We start from the raw sequence: 20,078 nt of genomic DNA, 5'->3' as shown, positions 1-20,078 counted from the left end.
AATGTTGATGCTTGGGGAGGTCCATGGTAAGCCATTCACTGCACGACTCCCTTGGCTTTGGATAGTCATCTTTTTCGTCGATAAAATGCTCCAGTAGGTGATGCCAGAGGCGGGGCACCGAGGTGACAAACGCAGAAACCCGCAGTCAAACCCTGACGTAGAGCCCGGTGGAAAAGGCTCGCTCCCCACCCCCACAACACGAAGGCGGCTGCGTCAGCGACCCGCAGCCCACACTCAACATGGCGGCGGCGGCACCCGCGGCCTCCTGCCCTTCTCCATCATGGCGGCGACCGGACCCGCCTCCCTGGGCGCCCGAGTCATATGACCTGTCACACAATGGCTGAGCGCCTAATTCAGGCCTCCTGGCAACGCCGGGCGAAAGCCATGACGGCCGCCGCGGGTTTGGCGGGCCAAGCCGCGGTGCCCCTGCTGCTGTGCGCGCTGCTGGCACCCAGCGGCGCGTACGTGCTCGACGACTCCGAGGGGCTGGGCAGGGAGTTCGACGGCATCGGAGCCGTCAGCGGCGGCGGGGTGAGGAACGGGAGCGGGGCGGGGGGCGTCCGGTCCCGCCCCGTCCCACAAGCCCCCGCGCCGCGGCCCCAGCGTTTCGACGCGCGCTTCGCCGCCTGAGGCGGGCGCCCGTCCGTGGCTGCTTCGACGCCGCGGCTGCGCGGCTGGATCCCGCGTTCGCTGGTTGAAGATGACCCCATAGAGACGGTTAGGTTAAACAGATGAGGGTCCGGAGGTCCACCGACTAAGTGACAGGTCTAGATAGTGACAGGGCGGGGGGCTCAAATCCTTCCTCAACTTGAGCACGGGGGCCTGAGGGGAAGGGTCTCTTTAGAGGGCACTCCGGGAGGGTCGCTCCAGAGATGGCGGGGGGCCGGAGGAGCGTCCGTCCGCCGAAGAGGATGGCCCGGAGGGATGTTTTGACTGCGCTTGTTATTTTGGGGGGTCGGGGGGTCGGAAAGTCCTGGACAAGGACTGCAGCTTGCGGTTGGGCTCTTTCCAAGGGGGCAGACATCCGGTAGGTTTTGTTTAAAGGGACGACAGGTGCCTCAGGTCCTCTTTTGGAAGGTGAGAAGCCAGAAACGGGCTTTTTAAAGTCTTTTTTTCTAATATCAGGCCACGCCAGTATCAGCTGATACTCTCGGACTGTTTTGCCCCCGGATGGCAAAGGCCTAAGGGGGTGAGTTGCCCGCTGGAAGAGGCCTCGTTGGTGGCTGTTTATGTGTGCGAAGAGAGGGAACGTTCAGGTGCACAAGAAATCACCTGGTCTTGTCTGTGTAAACGCAGACTCTGGCCTTCTCGCCAGCTCCCATTCTGACTTTAGAGTTCTGGCGTGGGGCCTGAGAACCTGCATTTTAACAAATTTTAACAAAGGCACCAATTGATTCTCGTCGTAGGTATTGAGAGAACTTTTTTATTGATTCAAGGACCTCTGGAGCAAGCTTGTTTTCTTTTTTTTTTTTTTAATGAATTTTTAACTTTAGAAATAGTTTTAGATTTACAGAAAAATTGCCAAGACCATACAGAGTTGTCATATACCCTGTAACCAAGCTTTCTTCTATTATTAGCATCCCACGTTAGTATGGGACATTTGTCCCAACCAATGTTGGTTACCTTAATGAAAGTCCTTACTTCCTTTTATATTTCCTTAGTTACCCAATGCTCTTTTTCAGTTTCAAGATCCCACACAGGATACTAATTACACTTAATTGGCTTGTCTCCTTACCCTTTTCTAGGCTGTGTCAGTTGGGATAAGTTCCTCTTATCTAGGCATTCTAAAATACCTAAGGGAGCCTACCAGTCTCCTCCATCCATGGGATTTTCCAGGCAAGAGTACTGGATTGGGTTGCCATTTCCTTCTCCAGGGGATCTTCCTGACCCAGGGATTGAACGCAGGTCTCACTGCATTGCAGGCAGACGCTTTACCGGCTGAGCCACCAGGGGAGTTCCTAAGGGAGACATGAGGGCCATACCAGCTTAATGCAAAGTCTGCGTGGGCACAGCTGATAATTTCCTTAGTTCCCTAGTTGTGCTAACAGGTGGCTCCCAAGCCTGGGAGCTTGCTACAGTGGCATGATTGTTCTTGGCTCCTAACAATTTGCTTAGTCCTGTCAGCTTGTTCTTTGTAACCTTTGTCTTGCCTTTGTTTTATCCCCTTATGTTTATAGCCTTTGAGTTCATGGCGTTTGTGGTGGCAGGTCTTTGGATGAGAGGGATTTTCTTTTTTGTTCCCCAGGACAGAACTAGAGCTGATTTTGTTTGAAAATGGCAAGGCTGAACTCTTGAATGGGTTGTTTGTTGAATTGAGTCAGATGGAATGTGTGTCCTTGGATGCAATTCAGAACTAGCTTGAGTTGCTGTTTTGGGCGGGTCTCACCCTATTGATAACCAGTGTTGTTGTTGCACTGGCCTCTGTGGTTCTTATGGTTGCAAGATTCCCTCGGCGATAACCATCGGAAAACTTTGAACAAAACAAAAGTTTATTACTCATAGGTCCTGGAGAGCACATGGCATACCTGGGTCACACCTGGTGATGGGAGGTAGAGAAAGAGAGGGTGTGGGCCTGGGGTTCTGCTTTCATTAGGGTCAAGGGTGGAGGCCTTGGGCTTTGTGGCTTTTCTTTGGTGACCTGAAACCTTAAGTGTGGGAATTTAAAGTTCAGGGAAAGAAAAAGTGGCCCTAATGATGGTCCGCTGGTGAAACTGACCAAGATCTTGCAAAGAACTCCCCCCTCCCCCCAACCTCAGCTTGGCTCTGGCTTCTTTGGCTGCAGTATGTTTGTTTGAGACAGCCATCTCAGAAGTGGATACCTCCGAAGTGGATGCTTTGCAATCAAAGCTTGAGTCCTGCACTTGCACTACAAAAAAGGAAAAACCTGACCATTGGGTATTGCACTACAAGCCACCCTTAATGCCCAGGTATCAGAGTAAGTGGTGAGGACCTTAAACTTCCTGAACAGCTGATTTACTGAAAGTAAGGGATAGGGCCTGTTGTAATTTAGAAAGGATTATAGTAGCACTCCTGTAATTATACTACAGTCAATAGTTTGCAGTCCAATTGGTAGCCATTGTCCTAAGCTTAAAAGGTCACACCTTGAAACCAGGTCAGTGATCTTGGGGTCCGAGGAATCTTCAAAGATTAGGTAATACTGTGATTAACATTTTGGGCCATCTGAGTGGGTTTGAGTCTGTCCTGGGTTGGTGGATTGCTCCATATCTCACCCAACCACAGTCAGTTCCGTTAAAGAGTTGTGTCTCATTTCAGGCAACAGTGATGCAAGTATGCTTACAAGGTTGGATCTATATGGTGCAAATACTTGATTCAGTTTATGTAATAGACATTTCTATGAAAACAAAGAGAAAACAATGGCTAACGGAGCAGATTGTAAACCTATTCTGAATCCTGAGGGCAGCCAGTCGCGATTTCTAGATGTAGAGCATCTTGAGATGGAGTGGGGACAGACGGTGGCAATCATAGATCTTCCTGAGTTGAGTTTGACTATCTCGGGATCTTTCTGAGTGGTCCACAAAGCAACAGGCATGAAGGTTGTTCAGATATGAACTGTTGTGATTTCTCTGGAGTTTGTATAAAGTTATCACACTTTAGGTTGCATAACTTCAGGAAAAGGGAGATTTTAGTTCTTAATAATTTAAAGTCAGAAAGGTGGGAAAAAGTCAGAAACATTAGTTTGACAAGCTGTATTCAGATGTTGGAGGAAATGAGAATTCAGTATCTGGTCCAGTTTACAGGTAGAAAACAAACCTCAAAGACAATTAACAGCACTAGAATCTGATAATGGGCTTCCCTGGTGGCTCAGATGGTAGAGTCTGCCTGCAGTAGAGGAGACTGCGGTTTGATCCCTGGGTTGGGAAGATCCCCTGGAGAAGGAAATGGCAATCCACTCCAGTATTCTTGCCTGGAAAATCCCATGGACAGAGGAGCCTGGCAGGCTATAGTCTGATTATCTACAGAGTGTACTCTAGTTCTTCACTGAAATACAATTTTCTCTCTATCATCATCCCTTACTTCCACCTTTTATTAGAGATAACCAAAATAAGGCTAACTTCCTTGCAAAATAAGTATGGTCTTATTAAACTTACCCTGATTATATAAGTGCAGCCAAAATAATAATTGACTATATAGGTTCTTTTAAGTGTGCTCTGTTGGACATTTGCACAAGGAATCACAGATTGGGCTATTAAAAATCTCTTTCAAGGCTAGGAGGCCAAGCCGTGAACTTATCATCAGACTTTTTCTGCAATCCTGATAGATTTGGGTGAATTCCTTTCTTCTCGAGGTCCACCAATATTCTGAGATTCCTGTACCTGCCAAGAAGTGACCTTTCTTACTTACCTGGAAAGGCTTCTGGGAACCCTGTAAGCCAGTTACCAGGCTGATTTTTCCAGGGAGCTTTATTGGCTCCATGTGCTGTGCTTAGTCTCTCAGTCATGTCCAAGTCTTTGTGACCCCTTGGACTGTAACCTACCCAGCTCCGCTGTCCATGGGGATTCTCCAGGTAAGAATACTGGAGTGGATTGCTGTGCCTGGAACCCACTGCAATGGGTTGCAATGCACCCACCTGCAATATGGCAGACCTGGGTTCGATACCTGGGTTGGGAAGATCGTCTGGAGAAGGGAGCGGCTACCCACTCCAGTATTCTTGCCTGAAGACTGCAGCCAAAATGATGGTGTAGAGTTCACTGACATTGGCTCTGTCAGTTCAGTTCAGTCACTCAGTCGTGTCTGTCTGTGACCCCATGGACTGCAGCATGCCAGGCTTCCCTGTGCATCACCAACTCCCAGAGCTTGCTCAAACTCATGCCCATTCAGTCAGTATCCCATGCAACCATCTCATCCTCTGTCATCTCCTTCTCCTCCTGCCCCCAATCCCTCCTAGCATCAGGGTCTTTTCCAGTGAGTCAGTTCTTAGCATCAGGTGGCCAAAGTATTGGAGTTTTAGCTTAAACATCAGTCCTTCCAATGAATATTCAGGACTGATTCCCTTTAAGATGGACTGGTTGGATCTCCTTGCAGTCCAAGGGACTCTCAAGAGTCTTCTCCAACACCACAGTTCAAAAGCATTAATTCTTTGGCACTCAGCTTTCTTTATAGAAAGCTTTGGGCATATTTCTTTATATGCCCAAAGAAGAGCAGTGCCAAAGAACGTTCAAACTACCGCACAATTGCACTCATTTCACACACTAGCAGAGTAATGCTCAAAATTCTCCAAGCCAGGCTTCAACAGTATGTGAACCATGAACTTCCATATGTTCAAGCTGGTTTTAGAAAAGGCAGAGGAACCAGAGATCAAATTGCCAGCATCCGTTGGATCGTCAAAAAAGCAAGAGTTCCAGAAAAAATGTTTACTTCTGCTTTGTTGATTATGCCAAAGCCTTTGACTGTGTAGATCACAACAAATGGCGGAAAATTCTTCAAGAGATGGGAATACCATATCACCTTACCTGTCTCCTGAGAAATATGTATGCTGTTCAAGAAGCAATAATTAGAACTGGACGTGGAATAACAGACTGGTTCCAAATTGGGAAAGGAGTATGTCAAGGCTGTATATTGTCACCCTACTTATTTAACTTATATGCAGAGTTCAGTTCAGTCGCTCAGTCGTGTCCGACTCTTTGCGACCCATTGAATCGCAGCACGCCAGGCCTCCCTGTCCATCACCAACTCCCGGAATTCGCTCAGACTCACGTCCATCGAGTCAGTGATGCCATCCAGCCATCTCATCCTCTGTTGTCCCCTTCTCCTCCTGCCCCCAATCCATCCCAGCATCAGTCTTTTCCAGTGAGTCAACTCTTCACATGAAGTGGCCAAAGTACTGAAGTTTCAGCTTTAGCATCATTCCTTCCAAAGAAATCCCAGGGCTGATCTTCAGAATGGACTGGTTGGATCTCCTTGCAGTCCAAGGGACTCTCAAGAGTCTTCTCCAACACCACAGTTCAAAAGCAGCAATTCTTTGGCACTCAGCTTTCTTCATAGTCCAACTCTTACATCCATACATGACCACTGGAAAAACCATAGCCTTGACTAGACGGACCTTTGTTGGCAAAGTAACGTCTCTGCTTTTCAATGTGCTATCTAGGTTAGTCATAACTTTCCTTCCAAGGAGTAAGTGTCTTTTAATTTCATGGCTGCAGTCACCGTCTGAAGTGATTTTACCTTAGAGTTCTGTAAATTCTTACCCGGTTCATCAACATGATCTGAAAGAACCCTGTACTTTAAGCAAAGAGTTCTCTCCAAAAGTCTTGAAGATGAAGCACTTTTGGAAGAACATTTTTGCCAAAACAGTAAAACAATAACTATCTGAAAATGACAAAAAGGCTTAAACACGGGCATATTAAAAATCTGATAAAGTTCATTGTAATTCAGTTGATAAGGAAATTTGGTTATTTCTGTAACCTATAGCATTTTAAGATAATAACTAAAATTACAAGTGATAGTATTATACCAGGATATAGCAGATGTCTAGGAATTTTCATGTAATTTCTGGGACACGTATGTTAATGTATCAATACAAATATCATCTAAAGAAAGTGTAGTGTTACATCTTACTTGACAATGCTTACTATACAGTTTAACATGCCAAATAAGCCTAATTAGTTTCATGTCTTTTTATAAGGAGAAAGAACACATCTTTGAGATGTCCAGGGCCCATCTGGAGAAATCTCAAGAAGTTAATATGAGGTCAAAAAGACTTCATTTAGAGTTTATTTGGGGAAGTTTGTCAAAAATACAAAAGGTGTTAAAAACACTTGATTAAATAGGGTCATTGGTCACTGTGAAACAATAAGTATCCATTTAACCAAAATGACAAGAATTTCACAGGCAAATATATAAAGTTACATAGTTTAAACCCACTTTATCCACCCCCACCCACAACCTTAGCTCTTCTAATAGAGAAGACTCAGGGTTTCTTTTTTAAGTAAAGATAAAGATAATGTGAAGCGTAGAATATTATTTTGATAATATCTTAATCTTTATTTCCTAGGTAGGTTCCTTAAAAGGTAAGGAACCTTTCTCAAGCTTATCAAGAACAGACCAATAGTCTAATAAAAATTTGTCTTTTTAGCAGATTAAGAATAATTCTTAGTTTTTAATAAGTATACTATTTATTAAAGCTTATTTTTAAAAATCCTTATAATTTAATTTTTGGCCAGCTTGACTACACAAGGTAAAATTCCCTCTCCTAGCTTCTATATCCATTCATTTTGTCTACTCTAGGACAAAATTACTTTGATTTCCCTTAACAGAAATATATCTCCCTACCCCACACCTTTTCTTAGGCAAAATACATCGTACTTTTCTTGAATTGTTCCTCATATTATTTCTAGTATTTTAATTACATATATTAATTAGATTGCTTAACTCTTAGAAACCTTAATTTCTAGTGACAGGACGTTTTTACTAATAGATCTAAATATCTTTTGTTTCTCTGTAATAAGAAACCAAAAGTAGATAAACTTGTCTTCAGTATTAATGTTTCAGTGTTTTATATTATTTGGAAATTATGTGTGTAATGAATTTCCATCATTTAGCAAAACTCTAAGGTTTCAAGTTACCAATGAGATTTGGGTGACTAGTTTTAAGTAGACATTAGCATAAAACATAATTATTTTTGAAAAGTGGATTCCTGGGCAATCAGAACTTAAGTTAGGCCCTTGCACTCCAGAAAGGAAAAGACAGTGGATGACTAAGTTTTTAGTCTGATCGCAGATCTGACCTTCTGCTCTGGGCAAAAAATCTTTTCCCTAAGCGAGCTGATTTTTACACTTTTATTTCCAACTGTTGCAGTCTTACTCATAGGTGCTGGTACATATTTCAAGATAAACAGACTAATGTACTAATGTATTTATCCTTTACTACTATGATTCTCCTTTTTATTTTGGTGGTTTAAACCTAGGATAGCCAGTATTTCATAAAATGAGGATTCATCATGTCCTAACACCTTTTCTTTGATGTTAAATCCATTGTTTAACTTGCTCAAAGTGCAAATCTTTTGTTATTTTATGTTTATTAACTGTTTAAAATGAGGTTTGTTTCATAACTCAGAACAGGAAACTTCTCTGATAGTGTCTCTGTGTGTAATGTATTACTCATCTCAGAAGTTCAGTAAACACTGATTGGATGAAAATGATTGCAGTACTATATTTGCACATCACTCCTTTCTGGAGTCCCTGGATGTAGCACAGTTTGTAGCAGTAAGTGTTTGGAATATTCTCATTTAGTTTGCATCTTTGGTAGGGAGAGCAGTATGGTGCACATGGACTTAAGACCAGATTGCCAGGGATCTGCTCTGGGCTCCTTGTCACTCACTGTACAGCCTTGGGCAGGTTATTTAACCTCTCTGTATCTCAGATTTTTTTTCTGGGCACACAGTGATACCTGTAAAGATCAAAGGATGGCATCTGCAACGTGATTAATTTTGGTTAATATCATTCTGTTTCATACATTAGAGGGGAGGAAGTTATCCAAGGATTTTAAGTGAAAGATACATTCAGTGCCTGCCATTTATTGAGAACATAACTGTTTTCCAATTTTTGTGCCAAGGCTTCATCCTTGGCTGTTATAACAGGCCTTATTTAGGGAGCATGATTAGTATCAATAATTTGGTGATTTGTTATTGCTTCATGGTACATTTCAGCACTTGGCTATACTGCTGACTATTGCCGTTGATAAAACTGATGCTTCTGCACTGGGTGTGACTATCAGCTGGCGATATCCTAATGACGTGGTATGATTGCTCAAAGTTGGCCCTTTATTTGTTAAGGATAGAAGAGCATAGAGAGCAAAAACAACCTCCAAACAGCAAAGCACACTGTTCTAGTGGCAGTATATGTTGTTAGCATGATACAGAGCAGGCAGCATTGTTTCCCTTGGGTCAGGAGTAGGTTAGCATGCGTATACAGCACTCATTCACTTTAATATTTGAGCCTCTACTAGTCTCTAAGCTTTTTGAGGAAGTGACTGTATTTTTACAAGCAATTTGTGTATACAATGCCTGTTATCTCTTGAGAGCATACTATGTGCCAGCTACTGTGCTAAGTCCTTCCTATATCTAAATTTAGTGTTGGGACAGCTGAATGAGTAAGCTGACCCTTTGCAAATGATAATTTGCCCTTGGTCACACTGCTTGTAAATGATGTAATCAGGATTCCAGCTCCATGGACTCAGACTATATTATATTGCCTGTACTGGTGAAGCTATTGATAACATAAGAGATATTAAATAAATGCTTGTTGAATAAGAATAAATGGGGATATGAACTTGAATGGGACCCAGTCGTTGTCCCCAAGGATCTTAGAGGTGAAACAGTGATGAGTGTGTGGGGATAGAGGGATTAATGGTGGAGCTGTGGACCTGTTGCTGAGGGAGGCCACAGTCCACAGGAGAGGCACCTATGTCACAACGCTGAGGAAGAGCAGAGGGAAGTCTTCCTTGAAGAGGTGGAGTGTGACCGGAAAGCTTGGACTGGATTTGGCCAGATGAGGGTGTAGAGTGCATTTGATAGATGAATGAATAAAGAAACTGTGCTACATAAATATAATGGAACATTGCTCAGCCTTAAAAAGGAATACATTTGAGTCAGTTCTAATGAGGTGGATGAACCTAGAGCCTATTATAGAGTGAAGTAAATAAAAAAGAGACAAATATCATATATTAATATATATTTATGGGCTCTAGAAAGATGGTACTGATGAATCTATTTGCAAGGCAGTAATGGAGACAGAAGAAAGATATATTAGTTTGTTATACCTACATAGATGATGTGAGTTAGAATCCAAATAAGGAATTTGGGTATAAAACTGAACAATCTGAACTTTATTCTGAAAGCTCTTGGGGGGAGGGAAATTCTTTCATCTCTTTATTCTTCCATCTTTCTTTATCCATGCATTTTGATGCCAGTCTTTTTGAAATTTTTATTTTTAATTGGAGGATAATTGCTTTACAATGTTGTGTTGGTTTCTGCCATACAACAGGAATCAGTCCCCTCCCTTTTGAGCCTCCCTCTCACTTCCCACCCATCCCACCCTCTGCGTTGTCACAGAGCACTGGTCTGCGCTCTCTGAGTCTCAGCAGATCCCCGCTGGCTGTTTCGCACATGATAATGCACGTGTTTCCATGCTGTTCTTTCAGTGTGTCCCGCCCTCTCCTTCCCTCAGTGTGTCCACAAGTCTCTATGTCTACATCTCCATTGCCGCCCTGCAAATAGGTTCATCAGTACCATCTTGCTAGATTCCATATGTATGTGTTAATGTATTTTTCTCTTTTTGACTTACTTCACTCTGTATAATATGCTCCAGGTTCATCTATCACATTAGAACGGACTCAAATGCATTCCTTTTATGGCTGAGTAATATTCCACTGTGTATATGTACCACAGCTTCTTTATCCATTCATCTGTTGATGGACATCTAGGTTGCTTCCATGTCCTAGCTGTTGTAAACAGTGCTTGATGCCAGTCTTGTATGAGGTTTCCTGAATAGCCTGGCCTGGGGACCACTGTGTCATCATTCTTAACAGCAAGAGATAGCACCTATAAATCTCTAATAAGACTGAGAAGAGTAGAGGTTCCTTTAAGAATTGCTGCTTGTAGTATTGTCAACAAAGGTCCGTCTAGTCAAGGCTATGGTTTTTCCAGTGGTCATGTATGGATGTGAGAGTTGGGCTATAAAGAAAGCTGAGCACCGAAGAATTGATGCTTTTGAACTGTGGTGTTGGAGAAGACTCTTGAGAGTCTCTTGGACTGCAAGGAGATCCAACCAGTTCATCCTAAAGGAGATCAGTCCTGGGTGTTCATTGGAAGGACTGATGCTAAAGCTGAAATTCCAGATCTTTGGCCACCTGATGCGAAGAGCTGACTCATTTGAAAAGACCCTGATGCTGGGAAAGATTGAAGGCAGGAGAAGGGGACGACAGAGGATGAGATGGTTGGATGGCATCACTGACTCAATGGACTTGGGTTTGGGTGGACTCCAGGAGTTGGTGATGGACAGGGAGGCCTGGTGTGTTTTGGTTCATGGGGTCGCAAAAAGTCGGACACGACTGAGCCGACTGAACTGAACTGAACTAACAATATTTTCCTACAAGATGTTGAGGGGAAAAATTGCCTGAGATTCATCTTTCCCATTCTTGGCCCCCAGATATTGTAGGTGACAGACAGTCTTGAGGTAGAGAAATTGTTTTATTTCTTCTAATAACTACTCTCTGAGTCTAAGTCCTCAAGATAAATCTGTAATAATGAGATTCATCAATAGACTTAGCAACCTTAACCTCCCAGCCAACCGTCACCAACCCTCATCTCAGTAGAAGAGAAACATGGTTGTTGCTGGGAACCTGTGTTTTAGCTGTTGGACAAACATCAGCCCTATTTACCCAGCGATGAGCAAAACAAAGGTAGGCGAACAAGGAACCTGGGAAACAACTTCCCACAGCTTGGTGCTGCCTAAGAGCTGGCTAACTGTGGACATGCTAGATGGCCTGCATAAACACTGTGAAAAAGTGCTCATGATTAGATTTGTTTTATTCATGCTTTTGAAAACTTTTTTTTTTTTTTAGGCAACCTCCCGACTTCTAGTAAATTACCCAGAGCCCTACCGTTCTGAAGTACTGGATTATCTCTTTAAGGTAGTGAACAAATAATGATTTAATTGTGTCTGTGATATTTTAGAAACTGTGGTGAATTTCAGCAATAGTCTTTAGCATCTTCACAATTCTAGTTTTTAAAAATCTGGTAAATTACTTTTGGAATAAGTTACTATCTGTTTGAAGTTTTGCTTTGGTTTTCTCATCTGTAAAATCAAAGGCAGTGATTAGTAATCGTCTTGAAGTGTTTTCCTTCATACAGTGACTCATACTGTTAATATTGTTACTTCTTTCCCCAGCCAAACTTCGGTGCCTCACTGCATATCCTAAAAGTTGAAATAGGTGGTGATGGGCAGACAACAGGTAGGAGGGTTTGGGGACCGGGATATTTGCCTCCAATATTTGAACCTGTACCTAAACTCGTAGACTGTGGTTTCAGAATATAAATAATGCCAACATTTCTGATGTTGATTATTGTTTAGATTGTTCTTTATTGTTCCTTTTTCATTATAGTTATTTAAAAAATATTATATCAAAACATGTATTTTTTCATACAAAGCAGCCTGTGGACTTTAGATTGCTTATTTAGTTGAAGAATCAGTAGTAAATAAATCCACAGTTTTTTATAAACTAATAGTCACTAGACAGAGAATAGGGAGAAAGTGAAATTTTACTAAGAAGTTTTAAGAAAGTAAGTTTTTAATGTATTAAGCATGTAAAAAAAAAGGTGTTATTAGCTTTAAATAAAATATGTGGCAAAATATAAATAATTGGTATTTTAAAGATACAGTGTTTTTGTCCTTTAAAAATAAAATAATTTAACCAGTAAATTTGCAGTCTTTAATTGTCATCATTTTGATTAGCTTTGTGTAATACATGTAGTCAATTAAAAATTTTTTAGGTCTCTGGTTTTCAGGAAGAAGAAAATTCTCTCAATGCTTATATATAGCTTATTTTTTTATGGGTTAGACTCCATTACAGTATGAGTATTAGAGTATTGTCTATATGCCTGTGTTCCTGTTAGTGACTTGTAAGTAATTTTTGTTAAATAGATATATCTGCATGGTGGTATTGGTATTTATGCTGAAAGAAAAAATGCAAATTAAAAACAAAACAAAAAAAACCCCATAACAAAACCATCGCCTAGCTGTTGTAGGAAGGCATGCATTTTATTGTGAAACCCTTTTTTGCAGAATAGATAATGACTGGCCATCTTCATTTGCTGAAGCTAGATTAGAGATAGAGATACAGAAGCAGGTAGCTCTTGTGAATTCTTATGTTTACATTTAAGAAGAAAAGGGCTGGGGCGCCTCTCCCAGGTCAGATGTATGTGAAACGTGGGAACACATGAGGATGGATGTTATTCACCTACCTAGACACCCTGTAGAGATTACTATAGACTTTTCTTACACTGGCAAAGTGTGCTCATTCCTATTTTCTCAGTGTTCTGTTGTCTTGATTTAAGGAGGCATGTTATAGGCTTAAGGCACGGGGTTTGGAAACTGGGACTTAGCAGCTCAGGATTCACGTCTGGGATTGAGAAGCTAGAAGTTGAGGTGGGCTGAACTTAGAGCTGGGCGTGGGGATTTGAAAACCCCAGAGACCAACTCCCAGCAGGATATTAGTCCTAGAAATTTTCAGCTATGCGAGCTGATAACACTCACAGCTTATGATAGAAAGTTGTGGTTTATTATTTAAGACCTTTGTGATGCTGAGGGCAATGGAAAAGTGCAATAATATGCTCTGATCATCTACCTTTAAGTTATATAAGATTATTCTTATGTGCCCCAGGTCAGGATTGGATCTGGAAGCTACTTGTCTGTAATCTGTTTGTGTGTGTAGAGTGTGGCCTATGAATCACCATTAATAGTCTCCTTTCTGTTTGCTCTCTCCCTTTCAGATGGCACGGAGCCCTCCCACATGCACTACGCACTGGATGAGAATTATTTCCGAGGGTATGAATGGTGGTTGATGAAGGAGGCTAAGAAGCGGAACCCTAATATTACACTCATAGGTAAGAAGTGAAGTTTGCCATACTTTTGTAGTCTGCTTCCTTTTAAAGTTCTCAATTTTGTGTGTGGAATACCTGTTACTGCTGAAGTGCTAATCATGTGGTTAACACTGCCAGTACGCTACCAGCAGCCAAGCATGTGCCAGCCATGCGTCTTCCTTTGCTCATGTATATTGTGTCTGATACTTATCCTGCCTCTGGAGGGAGGCGTTATGTTCTCATTTTGTAGAAGCAGTGGAGGCTTAGAGAGTTATACCACTGACTTAAGGTTGGAAAATTAGTAACCGTGAAAATCATATTTAGAACCTAAGTCTATTCTGTGTTTTTCTGTTTTTGGGTGGTATTATACTAATTTCCTCAACAGAATGTCTCATTAAAATTTGTAAAAGGACAGTGTTTATAAGATTGTATATTGTATATGCAACTGTGTCAACTTAAAAAAATGTACAATGTGAGAGTTATGAGTTAAGTTTTCTCTGGGGCAAAATGAGATTGCAGCCCGGGAGACAGCACTTGAGAAAGAGGAAAGAGTGCCTCCAGAGAGGCAGGGGAGGCCAGCGTGCATGTGGTTTTAGTGAGGGGAGCACATGCCAGCAGGTTCACATTTTTGTGGAAGGTTTCTGCTGGCCATGAGGGGCAGGCATCCCCATGAGGGAGTTTAGCGCTTTTCTAGAGATGAGGAGATACAAGAATTGGGCTCACAAAATGGGCTTCTGAAAGTATGTATCACAGAGTGCTTCATTTCTGCTCTCCGTTCAGGGGGTATTGAAAATTGGCAGTACAGTGCGCATGATTAATCCTTGTAGAGGTAGATGGAGGTGCCAGTTTATAGTCAGCAGCAGTATATCCCAACTAACTTGCAAAATTGTGTGTTACATACATTAGTGGATCCCACTTGTAGAAGAGGTGCATACAGAAGTGATTTTTGTTGTTGTTTGTTTTGGACCTCAAGGATGTGGTGGGCACTGTTCGAGGCGGGGATGCCTAGAACAATCCTTTCCTTGTGGAACTGAAATTCTAGTAGCAGGATAATTTCTCACCTGAGACTATATTCCTTGTACTGTTCTCCTGTAGCAGTGTACAGTCCTATAAAAGATTTCAAACACACACAGAAGCATACTCTTATCATTTGAAATGACCTTGGTTGTTTCAAATAGGCTTACACATTCAGGCTAAATTGTGTGATTTATTGAGGTCCATTTTATAGGAGTTCAGTTGCTCAGTCGTGTCCAACTCTTTGTGACCCCATGGACTGCAGCATGCCAGGCCTCCCTGCCCATCACCAACTCCTGGAGTTTACTCAAACTTATGTCCATTGAGTCGGTGATGCCATCCAACCATCTCATCCTTTGTCGTCCCCTTCTCCTCGTACCTTCAATCTTTTCCAGCATCAGGGTCTTTTCCAGTGAGTCAGTTCTTCATATCAGGTGGCCAAAGTATTGGAGTTTCAGCTTCAATATCAGTCCTTCCAATGAATATTCAGGACTGATTTCCTTTAGGATGGACTGGTTGGATCTCCTTGCAGTCCAAGGGACTCTCAAGAGTCTTCTCTAATACCACAGTTCAAAAGCATCAATTCTTCTGTGTTCAGCTTTCTTTATAGTTCAACTCTCACATCCATACACGACTACTGGAAAAACCTCAGCTTTGACTAGACGACCTTTGTTAGCAAAGTAATGTCTCTGCTTTTTAATATGCTGTCTAGGGTGGTCATAGCTTTTCTTCCAAGAAGCAAGTGTCTTTTAATTTCATGGCTGCAGTCACCATCTTCAGGGATTTTGGAGCCCCCCAAAATAAAGTCAGCCACCATTTCCACTGTTTCCCTATCTTTTTGCCATGAAGTGATGGGACCGGATGCCATCATCTTCATTTTCTGAATGTTGAGCTTTAAGCCAACTTTTTCACTCTCCTCTTTCAATTTCATCAAGAGGCTCTTTAGTTCCTCTTCACTTTCTGCCATAAGGGTGGTGTCATTTGAGTATTTGAGGTTATTGATATTTCTCCCGGCAATCTTGATTCCAGCTTGTGCTTCATCCAGCCCAGCATTTCTCATGACGTACTCTGCATATAAGTTAAATAGGCAGGGTGACAATATACAGCCTTGACATACTGCTTCCCCAATTTGGAACCAGTCTGTTGTTCTACGTCTGGTTCTTACTGTTGCTTCTTGACCTGCATACAGATTTTTCAGGAGTCAGATAAAGTGGTCTGGTGTTCTATCTCTTTAAGAATTTTCCACAGTTTGTTGTGATCCACACAGTCAAAGGCTTTGGTATAGTCAATAAAGCAGAAGTAGATGTTTCTTTGGAGCTCTTTTGCTTTTTTGATGATCCAGTGAATATTGGCAATTTGATCTCTGGTTCCTCTGCCTTTTCTAAATCCAGCTTGAACATCTGGAAGTTCACGGTTCATGTACTGTTGAAGCCTGGCTTGGAGAACTTTGAGCATTACTTTGCTAACGTGTGAGATTAGTGTGATTGTGCTGTAGTTTGAACATTCTTTGACATTGCCTTTCTTTGGGATTGGAATGAAAACTGACTTTTCCCGGTCCTGTGACCACTGCTGAGTTTTCCAAATTCGCTGGCATATTGAATGCAGCACTTTCACAGCATCATCTTTTAGGATTTGAAATAGCTCAACTGGAACTCCGTCACCTCCACTAGCTTTATTCATAGTGATGCTTCGTAAGGCCCGCTTGACTTCGCATTCCGGGATGTCTGGCTCTAGGTGAGTGACCACACCATCGTGGTTATCTGGGTCATGAAGATCTTTTTTGTACAGTTCTTCTGTGTATTCTTGCCATGTCTTCTTAATATCTTCTGCTTCTGTTAGGTCCATACCATTTCTGTCCTTTATTGTATCCATCTTTGCATGAAATATTCCCTTGGTATCTCTAATTTTCTTGAAGAGATCTCTAGTCTTTTCCATTCTGTTGTTTTCCTCTATTTCTTTGCATTGATCACTGAAGAAGGCTTTCTTATCTCTTCTTGCTATTCTTTGGAACTCTGTATTCATATATTATATCTTTCCTTTTCTCCTTTGCCTTTAGCTTCTTTTCTTTTCTCAGCTAATTTGTAAGGCCTCCTCAGACAATCTTTTTGCATTTCTTTTTCTTGCTGTGGTCTTAGCTTATAGGGGTTAACGTCACATTATTTTTAAAATCATTTTCAACCATCAAAGGACAAGCGTAAGTTTTTCTAAGTAAAAAAAAATGAGGAGTCAGTGTGTTTTTTCTAAATGGACTTTAGTAAGTGTTTTCAGAAATTGAGCAGTAAAAAGCATCATTGACTTCCGCACATACTTAACCCCTGGGCTGCTTTCAAGGTCAGTTCCCATTTAAATGCAGAAAATCTGGCAAGCTGAACCCTGTCCTAACAAAGACTTAATTATGGTGGGCCTTCAGAATGTATTTGGCATTTCATTATTTTAATGTCACATTTCTTGTGTAGATACAACTTAGGCATTTTTCTGGAGCTTAGAAAAATAAGCATTTTGTCATTTTGATTTTATTTTTTTCCAGTGGTAAACTAGATTCGTAACATATTAACAGTTAAGGAACTTAATGTTGATCTTATTTTAATATATTAGTAAGCGAATTAGGATTTAGAATCATAATTAGTGCTTCTTTTCTCTCTCTCTCTTTTAAACTTAATAATAACTGGGGTATTAGAAGAGTGTGGATTATTTGTTCAATATCATATAACAAAGGGCTATTTCCCTACTGAGTCACTGGCACTTATATTGCCATATAGAAAAAGTAGTTTTGCAAAATTCGATTACCTTATTAATTAGTATTTAGATAGCTTCAAGTTGTAAGAAGATGTAGTAGTGAGTGAGGAATTTGTATTGTACTTGCCTCACAGAAGTAGTTAAGCATAGTGTTAGTTGCTCAGTCATGTCCAACTCTTTGTGACCCCATGGACTATAGCCCTCCAGGCTCCTCTGTCCATAGAATTCTCCAGGCAAGAATACTGAAGTGGATAGCTGTTTTCTCCAGAGGATCTTTCTGACCCAGGAATCAAACCAGGGTCTCCTGCATTGCAGGCAGATATCTTTACTGTCTGAGCCACCAGGTTAAGCATAAGCCTTTCAAAACTCTTTGATTTGCCTTCAGAGAACAAAAATTGTACATTGAATATCTTTTTAGCAGGGGTGGGGATATTAAGTTATATGTTACATTTGTTTCTGTTGGTAAATATCACTGAGAAAAGGGTTTCTGTTTGTTTTTATTTCTTTTTATTGAAAGAGCCCTTAGAATCACGGAACGTGACTCTCAGGATCAGTAAGGAGTTACCATGCTCATAAACTGGAAGGGAGTTTGAGCATTTGTGCGCGGCATGGGTCTTGCTGTCGTCAGACCTTTGCTGGCTTGTGCTTAGGCTGTGTTGGCGGCCCTTCTGCTTGCTTTGCTTTGGTTTTAGTGGTGCCTGCGCTGTTACACCTGATCCAACTCTGCCTGTTCGTCTCTGCAGGGCTGCCGTGGTCGTTCCCTGGATGGCTGGGGAAGGGCTTCAATTGGCCTTACGTCAATCTTCAGCTGACCGCGTACTACATCGTGACCTGGATTGTGGGGTCCAAGCATTATCATGACCTGGACATTGATTATATCGGAGTCAGTAATATATTTTTCAGAACATGATTAAGCTTTGAACATTTATTTATAATTTTTTAAAGTAATTTCTGGCACTTTGTTGACATCTTTGTGTTCTGAGACTAATTTGTTCTTTTGGTGTCTGTTGACAAATTATCTCTGTGTCACCACTGATTCTTCCTCTCTGTCCATCCACCTCTTCCCACTTTTGAAACCTGTATGTAGTGTATGACTCCCTGCACTGTTTCTGTTTTGGTTTTGGTACCACCCCAGCTCACATTCTCCTTCTTCTAAGCTTTCCCTAGTTTTTCTGTTAATAATTCTTACAACAATATTGTGTTTTTACTTTTATAGCTTAGTGATTAATCTAATTTTGCTCCCTCAATCTTCTGTGGTCCTAAAGTAGAGAGTAGCAGACTTCTAAAAGTGCTAGAGAGTAGATATTTTAAGTTTTGTGGATCAGAAGGCAATATTAAGCATATTATGTAGGTAATTATATAACCCTTTAAAATGTAACCACTTAAAATTGTAAAATCCATTTTTAGCTTTCAGGCTGTAAAAAATACGAATGGTGGGTCTGATTAGGCAGGCTGTTAGAAATATGCCTACTCTTGTCCTGAGCTGTTGCTTAACCCCTTTTAATGATTTAAAAATGTGAGGCCTAACATCTTGTGGTTCTAGCTGGTCTGTTGGCTGGCTGGAGGCATGCCTCACCCCGCACTGTGCCCCCACAGAGCCTCATACACACACAGTAGGTCTCTATACACTTTGGCTAATAAATATGCTGTCAAAACTGATTTTAAAAGCTTTCGTGCAGTTAGCCAGCAATTACAGAGCTGCTCCTGTGTTGCAGGCATTGTGACCAATATATCTTGGGGGAGGGGCACGGTTAATCAGCCCTTGAGGAGCTGAGTGAGAGGGGCAGACACTGCAGCAGGTGCACTACAGGGTCCTAGGACCCGATACAGGGCATGAGGGCAAGCCAGGGGCTGTAGGAGGCCAGAAGCAAGAACATACTGTTTTTGTTATGCTTCTCTAGATTATAACTGAAAGTTAGTTTGTTGTGTTTGAGAACTTTTCTTAAATACCAAGTATTTTTAACCCATAGTGAAACTAAATGTAGGTGTGAGTCTTGCAACATTCTATTATGGTAAAGTCACAGAAAATGTTTCTGTCAGAAAATGTGTTATTCACATCTCTTTTAGACTATAACCACACACCATGGTAAGGAAGTTTCTTTCATAAGATCACTTTCCAGTTGGTAAAGAATCTGCCTGCAGTGCAGGAGACCTGGGTCAGGAAGATCCTTTGGAGAAGGGCATGGCAACCCACTCCAGTATTCTTGCCTGGAGAATCCCATGGACAGAGGAGCCTCGTGGGCTACAGTCCATGGGGCTGCAAGAGTCGGACACAACTTAGCGACTGAACCACCACCACCAGAATCACTTGAGTGAAAAGAGTATTTGGAAGCTATGCCCATCTCTCAGGTGCAAAATGAAAGTCTTAGCGAAGTTCTATTTCAACCCCAAAACCTCATGCTGTTGATTCTAAGCCTGAGAGATTTGTGCGTGTTCCTTTTATCTGTCTTCATTAAGAGTTTGCTTTCATGATGGCACACATCACTGTGACTCTCTGTGTGTGCTAAAGACATGACCCCTGTGCAGTGTCCTTATTAATACTTGGCTTCCAGGGGTGCTTGTAGGGACTGGTAAGAATTACTGCCACAGTCCTATGTGTGCTAAGTGTCCAGTGCCTGCTGTAGTTCCTGGCATACACTGTCTTGTCAATCTTTATTGAATGATTTAATATTCCATTTTTAGAAATCTCTGGAGTAAGTGACTTTTTGAAAAATACCCTCCAAATATGTTA

The 20,078-nt window shown here is 41.7% G+C and overlaps 1 protein-coding gene across 2 annotated transcripts in view; it reads left to right on the top strand.

Moving 5' to 3' along the window:
- Positions 1–272: 272 nt before the first annotated feature.
- The window catches only part of GALC (galactosylceramidase), a 57,493-nt gene continuing 37,687 nt past the window's right edge, over positions 273–20,078 (top strand). Inside the window, exons 1-5 of one of the 2 annotated variants that reach the window (XM_027552661.1) lie at positions 273–531; positions 11,581–11,649; positions 11,907–11,970; positions 13,508–13,621; positions 18,091–18,230. In XM_027552661.1, the coding sequence (XP_027408462.1) occupies positions 322–531; positions 11,581–11,649; positions 11,907–11,970; positions 13,508–13,621; positions 18,091–18,230 (597 nt within the window). In that variant the 5' untranslated portion in view covers positions 273–321. Of the gene's footprint in view, positions 532–11,033; positions 11,419–11,580; positions 11,650–11,906; positions 11,971–13,507; positions 13,622–18,090; positions 18,231–20,078 lie in introns of those variants that run through there. The other variant, XM_027552663.1, reaches the window with a different exon arrangement.

Source organism: Bos indicus x Bos taurus, chromosome 10 (genome assembly GCF_003369695.1).
Source record: "Bos indicus x Bos taurus breed Angus x Brahman F1 hybrid chromosome 10, Bos_hybrid_MaternalHap_v2.0, whole genome shotgun sequence".
Lineage (NCBI taxonomy): Eukaryota > Metazoa > Chordata > Mammalia > Artiodactyla > Bovidae > Bos > Bos indicus x Bos taurus.
Note: the sequence above shows the minus strand (reverse complement) of the source record. Positions and strands in the feature narration are given on the sequence as shown.